This window comes from Corythoichthys intestinalis, chromosome 3 (genome assembly GCF_030265065.1).
Source record: "Corythoichthys intestinalis isolate RoL2023-P3 chromosome 3, ASM3026506v1, whole genome shotgun sequence".
NCBI classification, from domain to species: domain Eukaryota; kingdom Metazoa; phylum Chordata; class Actinopteri; order Syngnathiformes; family Syngnathidae; genus Corythoichthys; species Corythoichthys intestinalis.
In genome coordinates, this window is record NC_080397.1 from 62,896,682 (window position 1) to 62,918,006 (window position 21,325).

At 41.8% G+C, this 21,325-nt stretch overlaps 1 protein-coding gene across 1 annotated transcript in view; it reads left to right on the top strand.

The window, feature by feature from the left end:
• Positions 1 to 20,183, top strand: part of cspg4ba (chondroitin sulfate proteoglycan 4ba) — a 63,989-nt gene extending 43,806 nt beyond the window's left edge. The window contains exons 6-10 of the mRNA XM_057832593.1: positions 12,404 to 12,602; positions 14,605 to 14,736; positions 15,212 to 15,384; positions 15,483 to 15,666; positions 17,515 to 20,183. Of these exons, the coding sequence (XP_057688576.1) occupies positions 12,404 to 12,602; positions 14,605 to 14,736; positions 15,212 to 15,384; positions 15,483 to 15,666; positions 17,515 to 19,553 (2,727 nt within the window). The 3' untranslated portion in view covers positions 19,554 to 20,183. The remainder of the gene's footprint in view (positions 1 to 12,403; positions 12,603 to 14,604; positions 14,737 to 15,211; positions 15,385 to 15,482; positions 15,667 to 17,514) is intronic.
• Positions 20,184 to 21,325: the final 1,142 nt, after the last annotated feature.

Below are 21,325 nucleotides of genomic sequence, written 5' to 3' on the forward strand. Positions count from 1 at the left end.
AATATATAAATATATTTTATTTACCGTAAATCGCTTTCTAATTGTATTTAAGGTTACAGACAAAATGTCTTACACTCATCCAGAGTAGTTTTGGCATTAAGTAGGGCTATCAAACTTATTGCGTTAACGGCGGTAATTAATTTTTTAAAATTAATCTCGTTAAATAATTAACGCATGCGCTGCACGACCCACTCACGCATTGTCGCGTTCAATCTATAATGGCGGCATTTTGCCCATACAGTATATAGCGCTAAAAGGCAGCGAAAAATGAGTAGAGTGAATTTTGGCAGCCTTTGGAGCCTTTTTTTAAATGGCTATAGCCTTACAATCCCTCTCCCAACAATTAGAATAATCGTGGGAAAGCAATGTGGGGAAGAAAGGTAATAGTTGATCTTTTTTTTAACGCCCTATGTTATTTCCCAACGCAGAGAAGATATATCAATTGGTACCACGACGCACAGTCATGGTTGCACTTCCCATCATGCATTTGGGCAGAAGTTAAATGGCTGCAGTATCATTTACTGAAAGCTCAACAAATACACTAGATGGCAATATTTAGTCACAATATACAAAGTCACATTTATCCTTTAAGAATTACAAGTCTTTCTATCCGTGGATCCCTCTCACAGAAAGAATGTTAATAATGTAAATGCCATATTGAGGATTTATTGTCATAATAAACAAATACAGTACTTATCTACTGTATGTTGAATGTATATATTCGTCCGAGTTTTATTCATTTTTTTCTTAGTGCATTGCCAAAATGTATATGATCGGGAAAAATTATCGGGAATGATTGGAATTGAATCGGGAGCAAAAAAAAAAAAGCAATCGGATCGGGAAATATCGGGATCGGCAGATACTCAAACTAAAAGGATCGGGAGCAAAATAACATGATCGGAACAACCCTAATGTGAACCTTATGGAATTTCTCACATTTCTGCATAAAATCCCCATCAGATGTGATCTGATCTTTGTCAAAATCACACGAGAGAAAAAAATGTAACGACTACTGTAGCCCAAATTAGCGGTCCTTCTTCACAAATCTACTCAAGCAAAATTAAATGGCTTAATAAAACTACTCTTACAACTACATTTTTCTCAAAAGGTTACTCAAATAAATGTAACTGAGTAAATGTAACACAATACTACCCACCTCTGGATCGATGTTACATAGAAATATTTGATTGATCAAAAATATATCTATTAACCAAATAAATACGCATCCGCATCGCCAACTTGTGTTGTCTGAGTGCTTAAAAAAGAGGTCACATTTGCAAAGATACACAATCCACTTTAACTTGCCTTCTAAACTTGAAGTGGATAAAATCCTCTTAAAAATGGTTAACATCTAGCGCTAGCCCTTATATAGAGGCTTTTTTGTAGCATACTGTTGCAACAAAGTCCTCCGAATGCCAGTTGAAAACGGCTAATCCACGCTAGCATCACGTTCTCTTTTAGCAAATAGTGGATGCTCAGCCATTTAAAATTGCTCTTTTTTAGTAGCATATAGTATCATATGGAGCCATATTCATCTATAAAAGTTTTTGAGCAAGTCTGACAAGCTTCTGGCAAGCTTTATTTGTGCTAGTGTAGCAGCTGAGAGCTATGCCATGGCAAAATTTGGAAAGCCATTCTTTTAAAATATGTCTAATTAACCATAAAAAAAAAATTCAACAGGAAAATATGAAGCTCGTTTGTAAAAAAAAAAAATCTGCTTCCTTATAAAAGCCGCAGGGTAGAAATGGCGAGACAAAAGTAGTGGTTTATAGTCCAAAAAATACTGTATATTCTAATTTATCTAGATTATCTTTTGTTCTTAGTTGGTTATCTTGTTAAATTTCACAGCATGCTTTACCCAGGCCCCCTTGTTCGACTGGTTGCTGCCTGTAAAAAAAAATTTCCATTAGCACTACCCCATCAGCTGATCATCTTGAAGGGCCCGGTGCCCACCATTTATCTTCCCCTGGAACCCCCACCCACTGGACGTTTACCGCGGGGGTCCCGTTTTTACTCGTCACACCCGTGCCCCGTTCACATTTGTTCCACCACTGGGTCAAACGGTTTGGTAACTTTTCTATTACATGCAAATCTACCATCAATTAGAAGATTGCGAGTTTTGAAGTAAGGTCCAGGAAACCTAATTGATATCATGTGTCTTTGAATTGAGTGAGTCAACGCTGACGTCATCTGATCCCCGCTGCGACTCAATGCTAAGTGGGGGAGTTTGCTATTCCCTTTGGAGGGATGCTGATTAGCATGCACATATGGAGGCTGTCTGTGGCGGTGCTGATGGGAAGTGTGAGCGTCCTGTTTGGGTGGCTTATAGTGTAGGTGCTAATTGAAAAAGGACCCTGCTTGTGTTCAAGGAAGAGCAGTCTACACCCAGCCTGTAATTTTAACACCATTTCATCTCCAGTTAAAACCTGCCTTTTGAACACTACTTGACTGAGTCATGAAAACCAGACCAAAGAAGGACAAAAAATACAAGTTCTCATTAGGGCTGAACAATATTGTAAAAAACTGACATTGTGCACCAGAAACTATCTGGTAAACATTAGCATTATGTAGCATTTGAGATAGCGGACTTTTGCTATGCACGTTACCCAATTGTCGTGAACATTAGCATTATATAGCATTTAAGCTAGCGGACTTTAGCTACGCAAGTTAGCCAATTGTTGTAAATATTAGCATTATATGGCATTGAAGCTAGTGTAGGGTGACCATATTTTGACTTCCAAAAAAAGAGGACACTCAGCCCGGCCTCAAAATACTTGAATTTTACTCGAAGTTCACTCAAAGATGCCTATATCACTTTAATATATTTAAAGTTTGTCCCCTCACTCCGAATGGAAAAATCCATTTTGAAAAAAATAATAAAATAAAATAATGACTAATGCATATAATATATCAAATCCAGACCCATGAAAATGTAGTCCAGTCAAAAAACATACACACAGTAGGCTATGTGCCAACTAAACATTTTATAAATTACTATAGCAACATGTTATTCCCATTCAGTTGATATTCTCATTCAATGTTCTAGATTGCACACAAGCAAAACCCGAAATAAACTGACAAACTATTCAACCAGCATGTTTCCAAACGTAGCAGTTCAAAACTACGTTTCCCATAATGCCTAGCGCGGTTTAGCTTACTGATAGCTCGCTGAGGCAAAAATCAAACTTTGCTATAAAAGTTTACAATCATCGGCAGCGCAACGATGCGACACCAAATGGGATTTTACAGTCAAAGCTCCGACAGAAGTCAACAGTTGCCATTATATACGTATTTATCGTAAAAAACTTCAGGCATTGTGGCCAAATCGTCAACCCAGTAGATGGCGGTAATGCCTCATGATAGAGGTAAACTGCCAACAAAAACAAGAAGAACTATTCCTTCCCTCCCTACTACTAAGAGCCATGTCATCGCAGGCAGGCGCTGCCACCCAGCGGCCGGAGGGATTCTCTTCAAATTAGTCCCGTGAAAAATCATAAAAAACGGACATTTTTATGAATTTATAAAACCCGCCTGGACCACGAGGATACTACGTGAAAGTAGGACTTGTCCGGGCAAAAGAGGACGTTTGGTCACCCTATTATACAGCATTTAAGCCAGCGGACTTTTGCTACGCAAGTTAGCCAATTGTTGTAAATATTAGCATTATATGGCATTGAAGCTAGTGGACTTTTGCTATGCAAGCTAGTCAGTTGTTGTAAATATTAGCATTGTATAGCATTTAAGCTAGTGGACTTTTGCTATGCAAGTTAGTCAGTTGTTGTAAATATTAGCATTGTATTACATTTAAGCTAGAGGACTTTTGCTATGCACGTTACCCAATTGTCGTGAACATTAGCATTATATAGCATTTAAGCTAGCGTTCTTTTGTTATGCAAGTTAGCCAATTGTTGTAAACATTAGCATTATACAGCATTTAAGGTAGCGGACTTTTGCTACGCAAGTTAGCCAATTGTTGTAAATATTAGCATTATATGGCATTGAAGTTAGTGGACTTTTGCTATGCAAGTTAGTCAGTTGTTGTAAATATTAGCATTGTATAGCATTTAAGCCAGTGGACTTTTGCTATGCAAGTTAGCCAATTGTTGTAAATATTAGCATTATATGACATTGAAGCTAGTGGACTTTTGCAATGCAAGTAAGCCAATTGTCGTGAACATTAGCATTATATAGCATAGAAGCTAGCGTGCTTTTGCAATGCAAGTTAGCCAATTGTTGTAATCATTAGCATTATACAGCATTTAAAATAGCGGACTTTTGCTACGCAAGTCGGCCAATTGTTGTAAATATTAGCATTATATAATATTAGCATTATATGGCATTGAAGTTAGTGGACTTTTGCTATGCAAGTTAGTCAGTTGTTGTAAATATTAGCATTGTATAGCATTTAAGCTAGTGGACTTTTGTTATGCAAGTTAGCCAATTGTTGTAAATATTAGCATTATATGACATTGAAGCTAGGGGACTTTTGCAATGCAAGTTAGCCAGTTGTTTCAAACATTAGCATTATATAGCATTTAAGCTAGCTGACTTTTGCTATGCACGTTAGCCAATTGTCGTGAACATTAGCATTATATAGCATATAAGCTAGCGTGCTTTTGCAATGCAAGTTAGCCAATTTTTGTAAATATTAGCATTATATGGCATTGAAGCTAGTGGACTTTTGCTATGCAAGTTAGACATTTTTTGTAAATATTAGCATTATATGGCATTGAAGCTAGTGGACTTTTGCAATGCAAGTTAGCCCATTGTTGTAAATATTATCATTATATGACATTGGAGCTAGTGGACTTTTGCAAATCCAAGTTAGCCAATTGTTTCAAACATTAGCATTATATAGCATTTAAGCTAGCGGACTTTTGCTATGCAAGTTAGCCATTTTTTGGAAACATTAGCATTATATAGCATTTATGCTAGCAGACTTTTGCTATGCAAGTTAGCCAATTGTTGTAAATATTAGCACTATATGGCATTGAAGCTAGTGGGCTTTTGCTATGCAAGTTAGCCAATTGTTGTAAATATAAGCATTATAGAGGAAGTTGGCGCGATGTCACGATGACATCACCTCGGTAAGCAACATGTCGCCATTATACGAAGGGGGCACGCACAGCTAAACATTCCGTAGACAAACGTCTGAAATTCGTCTTTTTTTCATAAAAACATCTTAAACATGGCTTACTATTATCACGAGTCACTGCCGACAGATGCGAGGAGGGGATACAATTTAAAATTACCGTGTATTGGCTTTCAAGTCTGCCCATACAAAGTCGCAGCTGATAGCTGGATGAACAATCCAAAGGAATGGCCTGCCATGGAGTTTGGAAACATTTACAACTACCTCATAAAGTCACCCAGTAAGTTGACCTTTATCAATTACGTGGAATTACTGTGTGGAACTAAGAAAACGGGTAGTATATACGGAGTGATTATTTCTGCCGTAACCGGTAATTCGCCTCCAAGCGTTATTTAGCCGTGAACAAGTCACAGCAAAATAACCAATTCCCACCAGGCCAATAATATACCGATTGACTGATCAGAGCAGTTCACGGCAAAAGAAAGACAACGCTTTGCGAGTTGCCGGTTACGGTAATAAAAACCACTGCCTAGTCTATTGAATCCCAGCAGCTAATTGGGGCAAAAAAAAATCAATTGAATTTTACTCACCAGTAATGAAATGTCGGCTGCAAATGTAAATGTGCTTGGATTTAGGTTCCCACAGGCGAGAATAGTCCACGAAACCGTCTTCTTTTACTGTTCCTCGATTAATTGCTTTCAGCCATTTCTTTCTGCTTTTCTTCTCACGAGGAAGAATGAAGAACTTCAAATGCGGCTCCGAACTCTTCCTTGTGTGACAACCCGCAACACGGCAACTTTTAGTCATTCCGACGGAAAAAAAGACCGCAAATAAGACGAAAGTTCAACGCGTTTGTATTACAGTGCACGACAGAGCAACTGCTTGTGGCTTGTCTTTTGCCCCGTTTTCAATATGGCGACGCTTTGTTGTGGCTGGTGACGTCATTAATCCCCGAATGTCCGACTGCCTCTATATGGCATTTGAAAGGAATAGGTACCGTTCTCGCACACACCATATAATTGTTTGCATTAGTCTAACACATTCATCTAACTATGGTTTAGGCAGACTTCACTCCATGCCCTTGAACGCAGTAAAGAAAATCACCTTATCGGGGCTCCTGAGGGGGAGATGGAAAAATGGTACCGTTTCTCGTAGGCACCGTCTAACTGTTTGCATTACTCGAACACACGTAATATAATTAATCAGGGAATAGTATCATTTCTCATATTTACCATAGGACTGAACTACTCTAAACACACCTAATATAAAATAAATAGCACACCATAGTTTAATGAAAAGCAGAATAGCTACACAACGCCATCTTATCATAGAAGCCCAACATGAGCGTCACGAGTAAGATTGATGCACCAAACTCTTGCAATCAGTTCTGCAAGGACAATGAGCAGCGCGCTTTGTCCCAAAACAAGTAGAACCAGCCCGGATAACAAAGATGATAGCGGGTGCTTGGGACGTCAAGACCAGCGTCGGTCGCTGTGGCAACCACGTCCCATCCATGGACGAACCTAACCGCCCAAAACCGGCCTCAGAGGGATGGTCCCGAAACAACACTCAGCCACACCTTCGGCCTGGCCTACTCCACCACGGACTTAAAAAAACACTGGACACTGAGATAACACAGATTTTGCTGCTCGGAAACATTTTCTGTGTAGCCTTGTTTTGGATCCAGACTTGTCCCTCTGTCGTCTGTTTTTGCCTTGTTTTTTTACTATTGTCGACGAATAAATTGTCAACCTGCTTTCGGTGAGTCTTCTTCAAACTTTTGGAACATGGAGTCAGTTCAAAAGGTTAACATAGGAGGTGAACGCGCGGAATTTCCGCCTTCCCGGTTGGCGCTCGGGCTGTTGCGTTTCCCTGCGGAGGCGAATTCCAACACATTGAAGCTAGTGGACTTTTGCTATGAAAGTTCGCCAATTGTTGTAAATATTAGCATTATATGGCATTGAAGCTAGTGGACTTTTGCAATGCAAGTTCGCCAATTGTTGTAAACATTGGCATTATATAGCATTTAAGGTTGTGGACTTTTGCTATCCAAGTTAGCCAATTGCAACAGTGCAACAATTGGCTTACCAGATCTGGTTTGTGCGCACCAGATTGCTAATTGTTGTAAACATTAGCATTATATAGCATTTAAGCTAGCTGACTTTTGCTATGCAGTTGGCTAACTTGCATAGCAAAAGACCACCAGCTTAAGTGCTATATAATGCTAATGTTTACCAGGTAGTTTCTAGTGTGCACCGAAGTGCTTACATTTATTTTTTTTCTGTCGATGTCCCTCTAGGGCAGGGGTGTCCAAACTTTTTGCAAAGGGGGCCAGATTTGGTGTGGTAAAAATTTGGGGGGGCCGACCTTGGCTGACGTGCTTTACGTAGAACAATATATTGAAGCAAATTTTAGCAAGCCATTCCGTGTGTCACATTTGCTTTATTATTTTTTTTAATTAATAATTTCAACAATCTCGCAACTAGCCTTTGTGTCGTTCTCTTTCGACTCTCGGGCTCTTGCAAAATACTGCTGCTGTAAAATTAAACTAGCTTCAAGTTGCTTTAATTTCTCACTACGTATCTTCCCTGTAATCTTATCGTACATGTTGGCGTGTCTTGTTTGGTAGTATCACCTCACATCGAACTCTTTAAAAACAGCGACTGTCTCTTTGCAAATGAGGCAGACACAGTTGTTGCGTATTTTAGTAAAGAAATAGTCGAATTTCCACCAATCCTTGAATCGTCGGCAGTCAACTTTTTTTTGTTGATTGTCGCCGTTTTAGATTTTAAATTGGGAGTAAAGGGTCACACGGGGTAATGTTGCTTGAGTGCTGCTGCCTTTTAATGGGTAAATAAGGAGCAGCATTTAGTGTGTAAGCCACTTCATATGCTGGTAGCAGTACTGCTGACCAATTTCTTAAGTGTATGTGTGGGCCAGACATTATTGATTTTATGACAGAGGCTGGGGGCCAGATGAAATTTGACCAAGGGCCGCATTTGGCCCCCGGGCCGGACTTTGGACATGTCTGCTCTAGGGGCTCCGTATAAAAGCATAAAGACCCCAACTTTTATTTCGGTATCGGATCGGGACTCTGTATCGGCATATTCTCAAAATCAGGTGACTCGAACTTGGGTGAAAAAAAATTTGCGATTGGGACATCCCGAGTGTTCATATAATACAGTTTAATACAGGCTAAGGGGTTTGATCTGTGAATGATGAAGATCGGTGTATCGAAAGGGATACAGGAAGCTATGTCTCTGCACAATTGCTGCTTTTATGAAGAAAAACAAACGCTTACATCAAAAACAAAAAAACTGTTTCACGTCCCCGCGATGGGACTATTGAGCATGTGCACATTGCGATGATGTTCAAACGATATATTATGCAGGCCTAGTTCTTACTACATTATTTCCTAGAATGGCGAGATAAGTCTTCACCTTTATTTAGAACAAGGTGACATCCATTTACGTCTCTTGTAAACTCCAACGAGCCAGAACTGACAGACTGGCAACAACAAAAGCGAAGCGCTGTCATCGTTCCTCACTGCAGAACTGTCTGTGGGAATTACGACCTGTCTTGGCGGCGGCGGCGTTACGCAATAGCCGCTCTGGCACTTCGCGTAGAAGCTCATCCTTTGTTGTCAACTCTTTGCACAAGTCACTAGTTTTGCCTCGGGATTACACTTGCAATCAACATGAGGCTTTTGGAATTTCATTGTCTTCCGTGCTTTAGTTTGATGCCTTTTTTTAACAGCCGTTCTGCTTCATTGGATGATGTTGCCTGGAAAAGGGCTAAAGGAGATTTAAAAAAATAAAAATAAAAAAAAAATGAATAGCCTAGGAGCTGAACATCCACAGCATTCTGTAGCGGTAGAGTAAAGGGCACAGCTGCTTCCACTGGCCTTCAGCTATGTCATATTAATGTCGTGTCAATGTAATTGCAGTTGTGTTGTGATCCAGTTAATCAGTGCATAGCATACAGACAATATATATTGCCTTTAGGATCTCATATTGTCACATTTTTAATAAGTTGGGCAGAAAATAAATGGATAAGCCTGCAGCCCCTATGCATTAACCGGTCACAGCATAGCATGTCAGGTATGCTTTAAGTGACCTCTAGATGTCTCTATATATTATGTTCCCCTCACCTCAGGTCATTAAATCAAATGCCATTCAAAGTCATGGTTTTAAAACGAAACTCAAATGGTCACGTCACAATAAAACTAAATAGCATAACTAGCAAGTAGGGGTGGGAACCTCTTGGTACCTCACGATACGATACGATTTGCAATACAAAGCTCACGATAACGAGGATATCACGATATATACCATACCACATATAGCATACAATTAGCAATAGCACGTTAAATGTAAGCTTGAGAACAATAAACCGATACGACCGGATATCCGGTTTTACAGGTGAGAGATACAGCTGTATCGATAGTAAACTTACCATTCGACAGTAATTAGCCATTAAATATTCAATGAACCGATAGTAGAGATAGAATTCGGCTATCGCGAGCACAAGAATCGGCTTCTAATGCCTAGTTCAATGCATTGTTTAATATGATAATAATTTAGCTTTTACCTCACATGCTGCGCTTGTGTCATTCACCACACAGCGCACTTAGATTGTGACCGCCGTCGTGGTTGCCTCAACTTCCCATTCATTTTGGCAGAACCGCTAGTAGTCGCCGTCGTCACCCGATCGTCACGGGCGTGTCATAACAACGCGAGAGCTAACAAAACCACTGTAACGCATGCTCCGTAGCGTTTTCTTCACAGCCCAAAACAAAACAAGTCGTGGCAACGAAACAACATGCTAAAACAATGGACAGTTTGCACACCACGCCAGCGACGTGCAGCGATTGAATTTCAACGCACCCCGGAAAACAAAAGTCGGACTTTGAAGTGATGAAGGCAGCCAGATCTGTTCGCATGGGACAGAGCTAGTGTGAAGCGGTACATAGATCGTGAGTTTTTAACCCTGAAAAATAACCCACTACAATGGTGGAAAGGGCGGCATATTGTTTCCATGAAACGCAGTGTACTTAAACATGAACATGTGGATCTGTTGATCTTCCTCAAGAAAAATCTGCCCTTCAAAAAAGATATAGACAGTGATGAGGAATAAAAAAATGTGGAAGCACAGGCATAAGTGAATGACTTTGCTGTGTATAAGGTTAAAGTAATGATTATAGACCTGTGTGTCTAAAATGCCATGTTTTTATTCCCCCAGTTATACCAGTGGTAAAGCATAATTTATTATTTATTTATGATAGCACTAGCAGGTTTAATTTTTTTCTAGAGCTGCTGCATATAATTAATATTTTTTGCTTGTAAGATGTTTACGTTGAAAGTTTGCACTTAAATTACTTACCTCTTGTGTTCAAAAGACCAGGAAATACAGTAATAAAATTACTGCACTTTATTGTTGTCTGTCACTGGAGTTTTATTTTATTATCAATCCCACCCAACAAAATGACGGTCGTATAGTAAGCTTTTTTTTTTTTTTTTTTTCATTAAAAAAATTAGGGCTGTCAAAATTATCGCGTTAACGGGTGTTAATTAATTTTTATAATTAATCACGTTGAAATATTTGACGCAATTAACGCAGATGCCCCGCTCAGACAGATTTAAATGACAGTACAGTGAAACGCTCACTTGTTGTGTTTTATGGAGTTTTGCCGCCCTCTGCTGGCGCTTGGGTGCGACTGATTTTATAGGCTTCAGCGCCCATGAGCATTGTGTAAGTAATTATTGACATCAACAATGGCGGGCTACTAGTTTATTTTTTGATTGAAAATTTTACAAATTTTATTAAAACGAAAACATTAAGAGAGGTTTTAATACAAAACTTCTATAACTTGTACTAACATTTTTCTTTTAAGAACTACAAGTATTTCTATCCATGGATCGCTTTAACAATGTTAATAATGTTACTGCCATCTTGTTGATCTTTTGTTATAATAAACAAATACAGTCCTTATGTACCGTATGTTGAATGTATATATCCATCTTGTGTCTTATCTTTCCATTCCAACAATTTTTTACAGAAAAATATGGCATATTTTATAGATGGTTTGAATTGCGATTAATTACGATTAATTAATTTTAAGCTGTAATTAACTCGATTAAAAACTTTAATCGTTTGACAGCCCTAAAAAAAATAAAACATAACATTGGTATGAAATTTTGTTGTTTAATCTTTTTTATATGTTTAAAATACTGTACGAACACACACAACAAATGTTTACTATCGTATCGTTTTCACTCTCTATCGAACCGTATCGTTCTTAAACTGTATCGAATTGTATCAAGCGCTTGGCCTTAAAAATATATCGTTTTTTTTTTTTTTTTTTATCGAATCGTAACCTGTGTATCTAGATACACAGGTTACGATTCGACAGCATATAACAGTATCAATTTGATCGGTATCAGATTTTTGGAGTTAGAAAATATCGGGATAATGGTTATTGGTAAAAAGTAATTATCGGACAACTGTATTTTAAAATATTATTGAAATATTTTTAGTGCTGCAACGTTTAATCGATTAACTCGAGTATTCGATTAGAAAAAAATGTTCGAGTTAAATTTTATTGCTTCGAGTATTCGTTTAATTAATGTGGTGTTGTAATGGTTTATTTTGAAAGTGTTTGCATTTAGTTTTATTGATTAGGGTGGATACACTGCCCTGTGGTCTGCCTCATTTCACATGGCTGAATCCAACTGCTCCATGTTAAGACCAACATAAGCTAAGTTTTGTTTGAGCTAATGTTTTTTAATGCATTCGTAATTTTGTTTATAGATATATTTAGCCGTTTTCTGTGGGAATATGTGTTTGAACCTTTTGTTAAGAGCATTGCCAAAAAAAAAAAAAAAAAACGTTAGCATTTTATAGGATTTAAGATAGCGGACTTTTGCTATGCAAGTTAGCCAATTGCCTTTTTTTTTTTTTACCGTTTGAGGCTCAGCTCAGGTATTTTAATTGTTCATGTTCCTTATCCGATTACTCAGTTATTCGAACTAACTACTTCACCGATTAATCGACTACTAAAATAATCGATAGCTGCAGCCCTAAATATTTTGTATCGCAGCCATTTGGGTCAAAGCTTCATGTTGTTTCATTTGCTGTATGGTACCATCAAGTGGTCTTGAAGCCAAAGTACATTCTATTGTGGCATATCGCTGTCGTGATATAAAATAGCCCATGTCGTGATGGAGGGTTTTTCCCATATTCCACACCACGACTGCATATCATTTTAATCCATATGATCTTAATCTGATTATTTTAACCTCATGTTTTCAGGTATGGGTGTCATCAGTGACAGAGATCAGCCTGGACGACTTGAGGGCGCAGGACCTCGACACGCCGCCGGAGGAACTCCACTTCTCGGTGACCCCGCCCAGCAATGGTCACCTGGCCCTAAAGAGTGCCCCCATGACAGCGGTGCTGAACTTCACCCAAGCCCACATAGACCAGGGACAGCTGCTGTTTGTACACAAAGGTAAGATAAGTTTGGCTAACAGCTGGAAGTAGCTGTTGTTTCTCCTGTTCTCCCACTAGAAGGTGCTGTTGATACATTTACTTGGGATGTCCTGATCACATATTTTTGAATAGGAGTCAGACTCACCTGATTTTGAGTTCAAATGCCTAGGAAATGTATTGAGGAGGGGGACAAAAAGACATCTAAATGTTTTTTTTCCCCAATTTGAACAAACCTATCCCAACATTTTAGAAACCTAAAAGGGTTATTAGTACAGGATTCATGTGCGAACCCAGTCCGATGTGTGAAAAGTGGAAATGCTGTGGCAGCACTGTCCCTGTCAACCAGAGGGTATTACGCGCGCAATGCCACACCCATCCCTAGCAGCTCCAGCAAATGGGCCGCCACCATCCCCCTGGGACCCAGGGCGGTCTCCTGTACCATCCGTGTCCCCAACAACCATACTTCAGGGAGATGAAGGGAGAGAGCGAGCACCACCACTGCCCCCTTCTGGACCCCCAGCCAATGGCGCAACCCCTCGCCCGATGCGCGACCCCAATGGCCTACTAGGCCCAGGGCAGGAGAGGACCCCCACCTACAGGGGGTGACACCTCACAACTCCATGGTCTGATTTTATTCTAAATCACAAGCTTAAATAACAATGTTTTTAAAGTACATTTATTAAACTCCAGGCCCGGGGGGTCGGCCCGGGCCGCCGCATCATTTTGTCTGGCCCGTGAAAGCTAATCAACTTCATGTTTCTTGCTGAAATATCAAAATTGAACACCGTTGCTACAATTAAAAACAGGATATTCGTCGTTGTCTCCCGCTTATCCGAATCTGGGTCGCGGGGGCAGCAGCCTCAGCAAAGAGGCCCAGACAGCCCTCTCCCCAGCCACTTCCATCATCTCGTCTGAGAGATTCCCAAGGCGTTCCCAGGCCAGCCGAGAGAGTTAATCCCGCCAGCGTGTCCTGGGCCGGCCACGGGGTCTCCTCCAAGTCGGAGATGCCTGAAACAGCTCCTGAGAGAGGCGTCCTCAACTGGCTCCTCTAGACATTAACCCTTCTCTGAGTCGCTTCCGGATTACCAATCTGCGATCTTGTTCTTTTGGTCATTACCCAAAGTTCATGGCCATAGAAGAGGGTAGGAACATAGATTGACCAGTAAATCGAGAACTGAACCTTCAGCTCAGCTCCCTCTTTACCACGACAGACCATTTAAACATTTGCAACACTGTGGATGCTGCCCCAATCTGCCTGTCGATGTCACGTGCTGACCTACCCTCACTCGTAATCAAGATCGAGAGCTACTTGAACTCCTCCACCTGGGGTTGGCAATCACCCCAGACCTGGCGCGAGCAATCCACCCTTTTCCGGCTGAGAACCAAGGCCTCAGACTTGGAGTTGCTGATCCTCAGCCCAACCGCTTCACAATCACCTGTGAACCGCCCTAGCAAGAGCAGGAGGTTGCCGTGTGATGGAGCCAAGAGGACCACATCATCTGTGAAAAGCAGAGAGGAAATCCCCCCATGGGACGTGGTTGCCCCAGCGACCGACGCCGGTCTTGACGTCCCAAGCGCCTGCTATTAACTTGTTATCCGGGCTGGGCGAGACGCTACTTGTTTTAAGACAGAGCCCCCTGCTCTTTGTCCTTGGAGTGGCCGGGAGAACTGATTGCAAGAGTTGGTGCGTCAATCTTGCTCATGACGCACACGTTGGGCTTCTGTGATAAGATCGCGTTCTGTCTCTTTTCTACTTCTTTTCATTAAACTATGGTGTGCTATTTATTTTAGGTGTGTTAGAGTAGTACAAACAATCCTACAGTACATATGAGAAACAGTACTATTCCCCGATTGATTATATTAAGTGTGTTAGAGTAATGCAAACAGTTATATGGTGTGTGTGAGAAAGGTAACTATTCCCTTCAGTCGACATGTAGGATTTTGTAGAAAATATTTGGACCAATTTTTGACATGTTAATATGTCGAATGTCCAATTCGTGCTGTTTTGCTTGAACGTCCAGGTGCCATGTCTGGAGGCTTAAACTTCCAAGTCAACGATGGTGTGAACTATACTCCCAGGCAAATCTTCAGTATCACCGCCAGAGCCTTGGTCCTCAACTTGCTGAAAAATCGCCCGCTTAAAGTCTTTCCAGGTAAGGTAAACTTTTGGTTCATCTTGGAAAACATTCACTGCCATCGAGGGTGAAAGGCCTCTAATCTATTTGAACGGGTTGGGCTAATGATAGTGATGCTATTCTTGTACAGTTGCGCTAAAAATAAAATGCTTACTGTGCCAGCTGGCGCAATCTGCTAAACTTCACAGAGTGGGCACTTGAAGAGTTTGCATTTTTCTCGATGCATTTGTATATTTCTCACACTGCTTCACTCTCTTGGGTTGGCCTTGGGTAAATCCTCTCCTCACTAATTGGTTGCATATGACTCATAATGGCTTCACAAAGTTTCCACGAAGTTGTCTGTACCATCCCCAAGACAGACATGGCTACTGGCAGTTCAAATACAAAAGAAAAACGCCTTTGGTAAAAATCTTGAAGCACATAAACTTTTAGTCATACCCGACTAAACCGGATCCCGCAACAAATGTTTGTTAAACAACTTTTTTTTGTTCAGGGTCTTCAACGCCAGTTACAAATGAGGACTTGCAAGTAATGACCAATGATGTCAGCGGTACTTCTAATCGCACAATTACATTTAGTGTAATCCGACATCCTAAAATGGGACGCCTGGTGAGGAAGCTGTCTGAAAATTCTTCAGTTGACATATCCTCGTTTACGCAAGATATGGTGAAGAAACTGCAATCATTCATTTTGATGACAGTCCGTTTCTGGAGCAAGACAAATTAAGACTTTGGGATGCATGGTTTGTGATCTTTTTACATCAGGTGGATCGCAAAGAGGTGCTTTACATCCAAACCCCTATTGAGTCAGTGGGTTGGGAGGCCATGGACTCGCTGACATTCTCCGTCGCATCACCGCCGTCGTCTCTGGAGAGTCAGACTTTCAAGATTGATATCTCCTACGAGAATACGGGACCTGAACAGAGAACAGTTCTTTTGGCTAACACAGGTTTGTTAGCAACACTCTTCTGTGCGCTATGTGAATTTACTGTATTTTCGTGACCATAAGCCGCACATTTAGTTGCGTGTTCAATTTCTGTATTTAACACATACAAAAGGTGCTCAGTATTGTTAGGCGCAACATACAGTGAGGAGAATAAGTATTTGAACACCCAGCGATTTTGAAAGTTGTCCGACTTAGAAATAATTGGCATGTTTGAAATTTTCATGGTCGGTGCTTGTCCACTGTGAGAGACAATCTAAAAAAAATCCAGAAATGGCATTGTATGATTTTCAAAACAATTTATTTGTTTTATACTGCTGTAAAATACGTTTTTGAACACCTGAGAAAATCAGTGTTAATATTTGGTACAGTACCCTCTGTTTACAATAACAGGGGTTTATTGTAACTTTTCACCAGCTTTGCACACACTCCATCAGGGATTTTGCACCACTACTTCACATAGATCTTCTCGAGATCAATCAGGGTTCTGGACTGTCACTGAGAAACAAGGAGTTTGAGCTTCCTCCAAAGATTTTCTATTGGATTTAGGTCTGGGGACTGGCTAGGCCCCTCCAGGACCTTGATATGTTTCTTCAAAGCCACTCCTTGATTATTCTGGCTGTCTGCTTCGGGCCATTGTCATGTTGGAAGACCTAGTCACGACCCATTTTCATTGCTCTAACTGAGAGAAGGAGGCTATTCCCCCAAAATCTCGCAATACATGCCCCTGGTCATCCCCTCCTTAAAACATGCAGTCATCTAGTCTGATATGCAGAAAAACACCCCCAAATCATGATGCTACCACCCCCATGCTTCACAGTAGGGATGGTGTTCTTGGGATGGTACTCATCATTCTTCTTTCCCCAAACGCTATGAGTGGAATTAAGACCAAAAGGTTCAATTTTGATCTCATATGACCTCATGACTTTCTCCCATGACTCCTCTGGATCAGCCAAACAAACTTAAAACTGGCCTGGGCATGTGCTGGTTTGAGCAGGGAAACCTTCCGTTCCATGCATGGTGGTCATAGCTTCTTCAGGTCATTGACCAGCTCCTGCTGTGTAGTTCTTGGCTGATTCCTCACCATTCTTAGGATCATTGAGACCCTACGAGGTAGATCTTGCATGGAGCCCCAGTCCGAGGGAGATTGACAGTCATGTTTAGCTTTCTAATAATTGCTCCAACCGTGGCTCTCATACCACCAAGCTACTTGGCAATTGCCCCGTAACCCTTTCGAGCTTTGTAGAGGTCTACAATTCTGTCTCTGGTGTCTTTGGACAGCTCTTTGGTCTAGACCATGTTAGGGATTAGAGTCTTCCTGATTACATGGGGTGGGCAGGTGTTTATATGCAGCTAACTGCCTCAAACAGGTCAAAAAGTCAGACATAAAAAGTCCATCTCCATTCCACGTATTCATTGGACTTTTTAAAGGCGACTAACAGGTCTTTGAGTTTGAGTGAAAATTTCAAACCCGACCATCATTTCTAAGTGGGAGAACTTTCAAAACTCAGGGTGTTCAAATACTTATTTTCTTTACTGTAAGTATTTACATCCAGAAGACTAAGAAGAAGATGAAAATTGAAAGGGCTGCCAAAAACAACACTGTATAGAAAACAGGATGGATAGGTGACCTCGACAGCCAGACTTAGCCACCTCTGCTCAAGCGGAGAAATGATTGAAATCCCGACATCAACGGATTTTTAAAATTTGATGCACAAGCAAAGCAATATAAAGCACCTCCTGTCCAATTAGGAGAACATTAACTTTTAAGTGCGCCTTATGGCCATGAAAATGCAGTAAATGTTTTATCTTACAGTCATCTTCGGTTAAATAATGTCATATATTTTGTGTCAGGTGCCGAAGTGACAGAGGGAGAAAGCGTCATTATTGACAAGTCCAAGCTGGACGCCACGAACCTAATGTCTAAGCTGCCGTTGCCTCAGCGGAGCGCCAACGAGGTCTGGTTTCAGGTGACGTCGCTTCCACGACACGGCGTCATCGTCGTCGGTGAGAGAAACCTCACCGAGGAGAAACCCAATTTCTCTCAATTTATCATCAACAAATACGGCATCACGTACAAGCACGACAACTCCGAAACGACCCGCGATTCGTTCGCCTTCAGTGCGTGGGTAAACCCGAAGGGCAAAACGGCTCAAAGGCCGGTAGACGACATTGACGTCGTTGAGGATTTTTTTAACATTACCGTAGCTCCTGTGAACGATCAACCGCCTGTCTTAAAGACGAAAGCGCCGAGTCTCACCGTGGTGCAAGGAGATACAGTTGCCATTAAGACAGAGAACCTCAAAGTGGAAGACATGGACAATCCACCCGATGATATTGTCTTCTCTGTGATTAGCAAGCCAAACGACGGTTACCTAGCTCTTATCGGAAGACTGAACGAATCGATTAGCACCTTCACCCAAGCGCAGATCAATAACGGTAGTGTTTATTTCATCCATGACGGTAGCCCTACCTCGGGGGTGTTTTACTTCAGTGTCACGGATGGCCACCATAAGCCAATTTACAAACTTTTCAACCTCGATGTGACAAAGTTCACCATCTCTCTGGTTAACCACACAGGATTGACGCTTGAGCAAGGCAGTACTGCGGTTTGGCTGAATCAAGACAACCTCTCTGCCAAGACGAACGGCAGGAACACCACGATTCACTACCAGGTTACCAGACCTCCAAAATTTGGAAAACTCTTACTCAACAACCAAGAGGTGTCACAGTTTGAACAAAACGACATACAGAATGGACATCTAGCTTACCACATGACCAATCTTTCGTCGCCGGAAGACAGTTTCGAGTTCAGCGCCTTCACTTCCGAAGCTGATCTAAAGGCACAAGTGTTAAACATCACTGTCAGTCCTTTGATCCAATTTGGCAAAAGCGTAAGGATGCCCAGTGGAATTTCTGTCAAATTGACCTCTGCATCCCTCGACGCTTCCAAACTAGCCGATATTTGCAGTTGCGACCCTGTATTCGAAATTATCTCCCATCCCGTTTACGGGAAAGCTGTTCGGCCTAAGGCTAAAAAGTGGCGGAAATCAGAACCGGTGGAGTCCTTCACGTTCCTGGATGTTACTCAAGAAAAGATCGCCTTGGAGTTGAAAGCCAACATGACAGGAGTTGAAGAATTAAATGACTCTCTGGTATTTTTCCTGAAAGCTGATAGCATCCAACCTGCTAGAGGGGAGTTCCATTTTACCATAGTGCCGTTGGCTGAAAAAAATCCCTTGGCGACAACATTATCTCCCTCTCAGACAACAATCCAGACTTCTGGAAATGGAACTTCTTCACCAGAACGTTCCACAGCTGTTGTTCACACCCAGCAACCAAGTAAAAACCAACAGCGCTTCAAAGGACGCAACCGCTGGGGGAAGTCCAACAGAACAAGCATTTTCAGCACGACTCTCGGCAAACCCACGGCAGGAACCGATTACTTCCCCTTTTTGAACACCCCAGTCCGTGTGGAATCCTACCCGCAAAAAAGCTCCAGCCCTCTTCTGGTGATCTTACCGCTGCTCGCCCTGCTGCTCCTGGTGATCATTTTCGTGGTGCTCGTCGTTTTTCTTCGACACCACCGGCGACGGAAGCAACGAACGCCGAAGGAGGCGCCTCCCGCCGGTTTTCCAGACGGTTATTCGTACCAGGGTCAGACTCAGAGGAGCGCCACCGTTCCCACGGTCACCGTTACCCCGTTAAACCCCACCAGCACAGGCAGCCCCGCTCTCAGTCACTTACTGGTACGGAATCAGCAGTCATACAACTACAACGGTGTCGATTCAAACATTCTTATAAGCTCTTGGAGTAGCGATTCTCCAACTACGTCCTTGCGGATGATACAAACTCCCACTCCTTCTCTTCAGAGGAATCAGTATTGGGTTTGAACGCAAAACTGTTGGAGAGAACTGTCCAAAACGTCTTGAAAGTTGAAGCTTCGGTAGAAACCCAAGATTGTTCATGAGTAGAGGTCGACCGATAGGGGATTTTCAAAGACTGATACCGATTTCAAATATTTTTTGGGTTACAATTTATTTGAAATCTGTGTCATAATGATGGCGTGACACCTGTTGTGAATATGAATGAGGGCTTACGACGAGGGCCGCAGCTATCGAATTTTTAAGTACCATATTTTCCGCACTGTAGGTTGCAACTAAAAGCCTTCAATTTTCTCGAAAGCAGTAACAGTGAACATAGGGTTTTCCTAGTATACCTGCTATTTATTGGCTGTTATTGTTAGGTTTTGTGTTGGTTTGCGAGCAGCAAACTTGACAGAATGACGCAACAAGGAGTGAAAAGAAACTGGGAGCTTATATACACACACACAGACAAGGGGTAACGACACAACGAGGAACAGGTGAGCACAGGAGGATGCAGGTTGGAGGATAGACTAGGAGGGACAGCAGGTGAAATCAATGGGCAATCACAGTGACAAGTCACACTCAGAGAAAACCAACACAAAACCTAACAGTTATCGGCCAATCTTAAAAAAAAAAAAAAAAAAAAAAAAAAGCAAACACTGCTGGCCAGAAGTATTGGCACCCCTGCAATTCTTTCAGATAATGCTCAATTTCTCCCAGAAAATGATTGCAATTACAAATGCTTTGGAAGTAATATCTGCATTTATTTTGTTTGCAATGAAAAAACTAGATCAAAAGATAATGGGAAAAAAATTACATCATTATGCGCACGGTAGATGCAGGAACATTCAGGTCTTTGGAGATGAACTTGTAGCCTTGAGGTTGCTTCCTCACAATTTTGCTTCTCAAGTCCTCAGACAGTTTTTTGGTCTTCTTTCATTTCTCCATGCTCAATTTGGTACACACAAGGACACAGGACAGAGGTTGAGTCAACTGTAATCCATTTTAACTGGCTGCAAGTGTGATTTAGTTAGCCACCACCTGTTATGTGCCACAGGTAAGTAACAGGTGCTGTTAATTACAGAAATTAGAGAAGCATCAGATGATTTTTCAAAGAGTGCCAATAGTTTTGTCCTGCCCATTTTTGGAGTTTTGTGTAAAATGATAATTATTTGTAAAGTCTATTCAGGGGTGCTGGAGAGGAAGGTCCGTCGGGAAGTCGAATCTCGGATTCAGGAGGAGCAGTGTGGTTTTCGTCCCGGCCGTGGAACAGTGGACCAGCTCTACACCCTCAGCAGGGTCCTCGAGGGTGCATGGGAGTTCGCCCAACCAGTCTACATGTGTTTTGTGGATTTGAAGAAGGCGTTCGGCCGTGTGCCTAGGGGAGTCCTGTGGAGGGTGCTCCGGGAGTACGGGGTACCGAGCCCCTTGGTAAGGGCTGTTCGGTCCCTCTACGACCGGTGTCAGAGTCTGGTCCGCATTGCCGGCAGTAAGTCGAATTCGTTCCCTGTGAGGATTGGACTCCGCCAAGGCTGCCCTTTGTCACCGATTCTGTTCATAATTTTTATGGACAGAATTTCTAGGCACAGCCGAAGCGTTGAGGGTGTCCGGTTTGGTGGCCTCAGCATTGCATCTCTGCTTTTTGCAGACGATGTGGTGCTGTTGGCTTCATCAAGCCGTGACCTCCAACTCTCACTGGGGCGGTTTGCAGCTGAGTGTGAAGCGGTTGGGATGAAGATCAGCACCTCCAAATCCGAGACCATGGTCCTCAGCCGGTAAAGGGTGGCATGCCCTCTCCG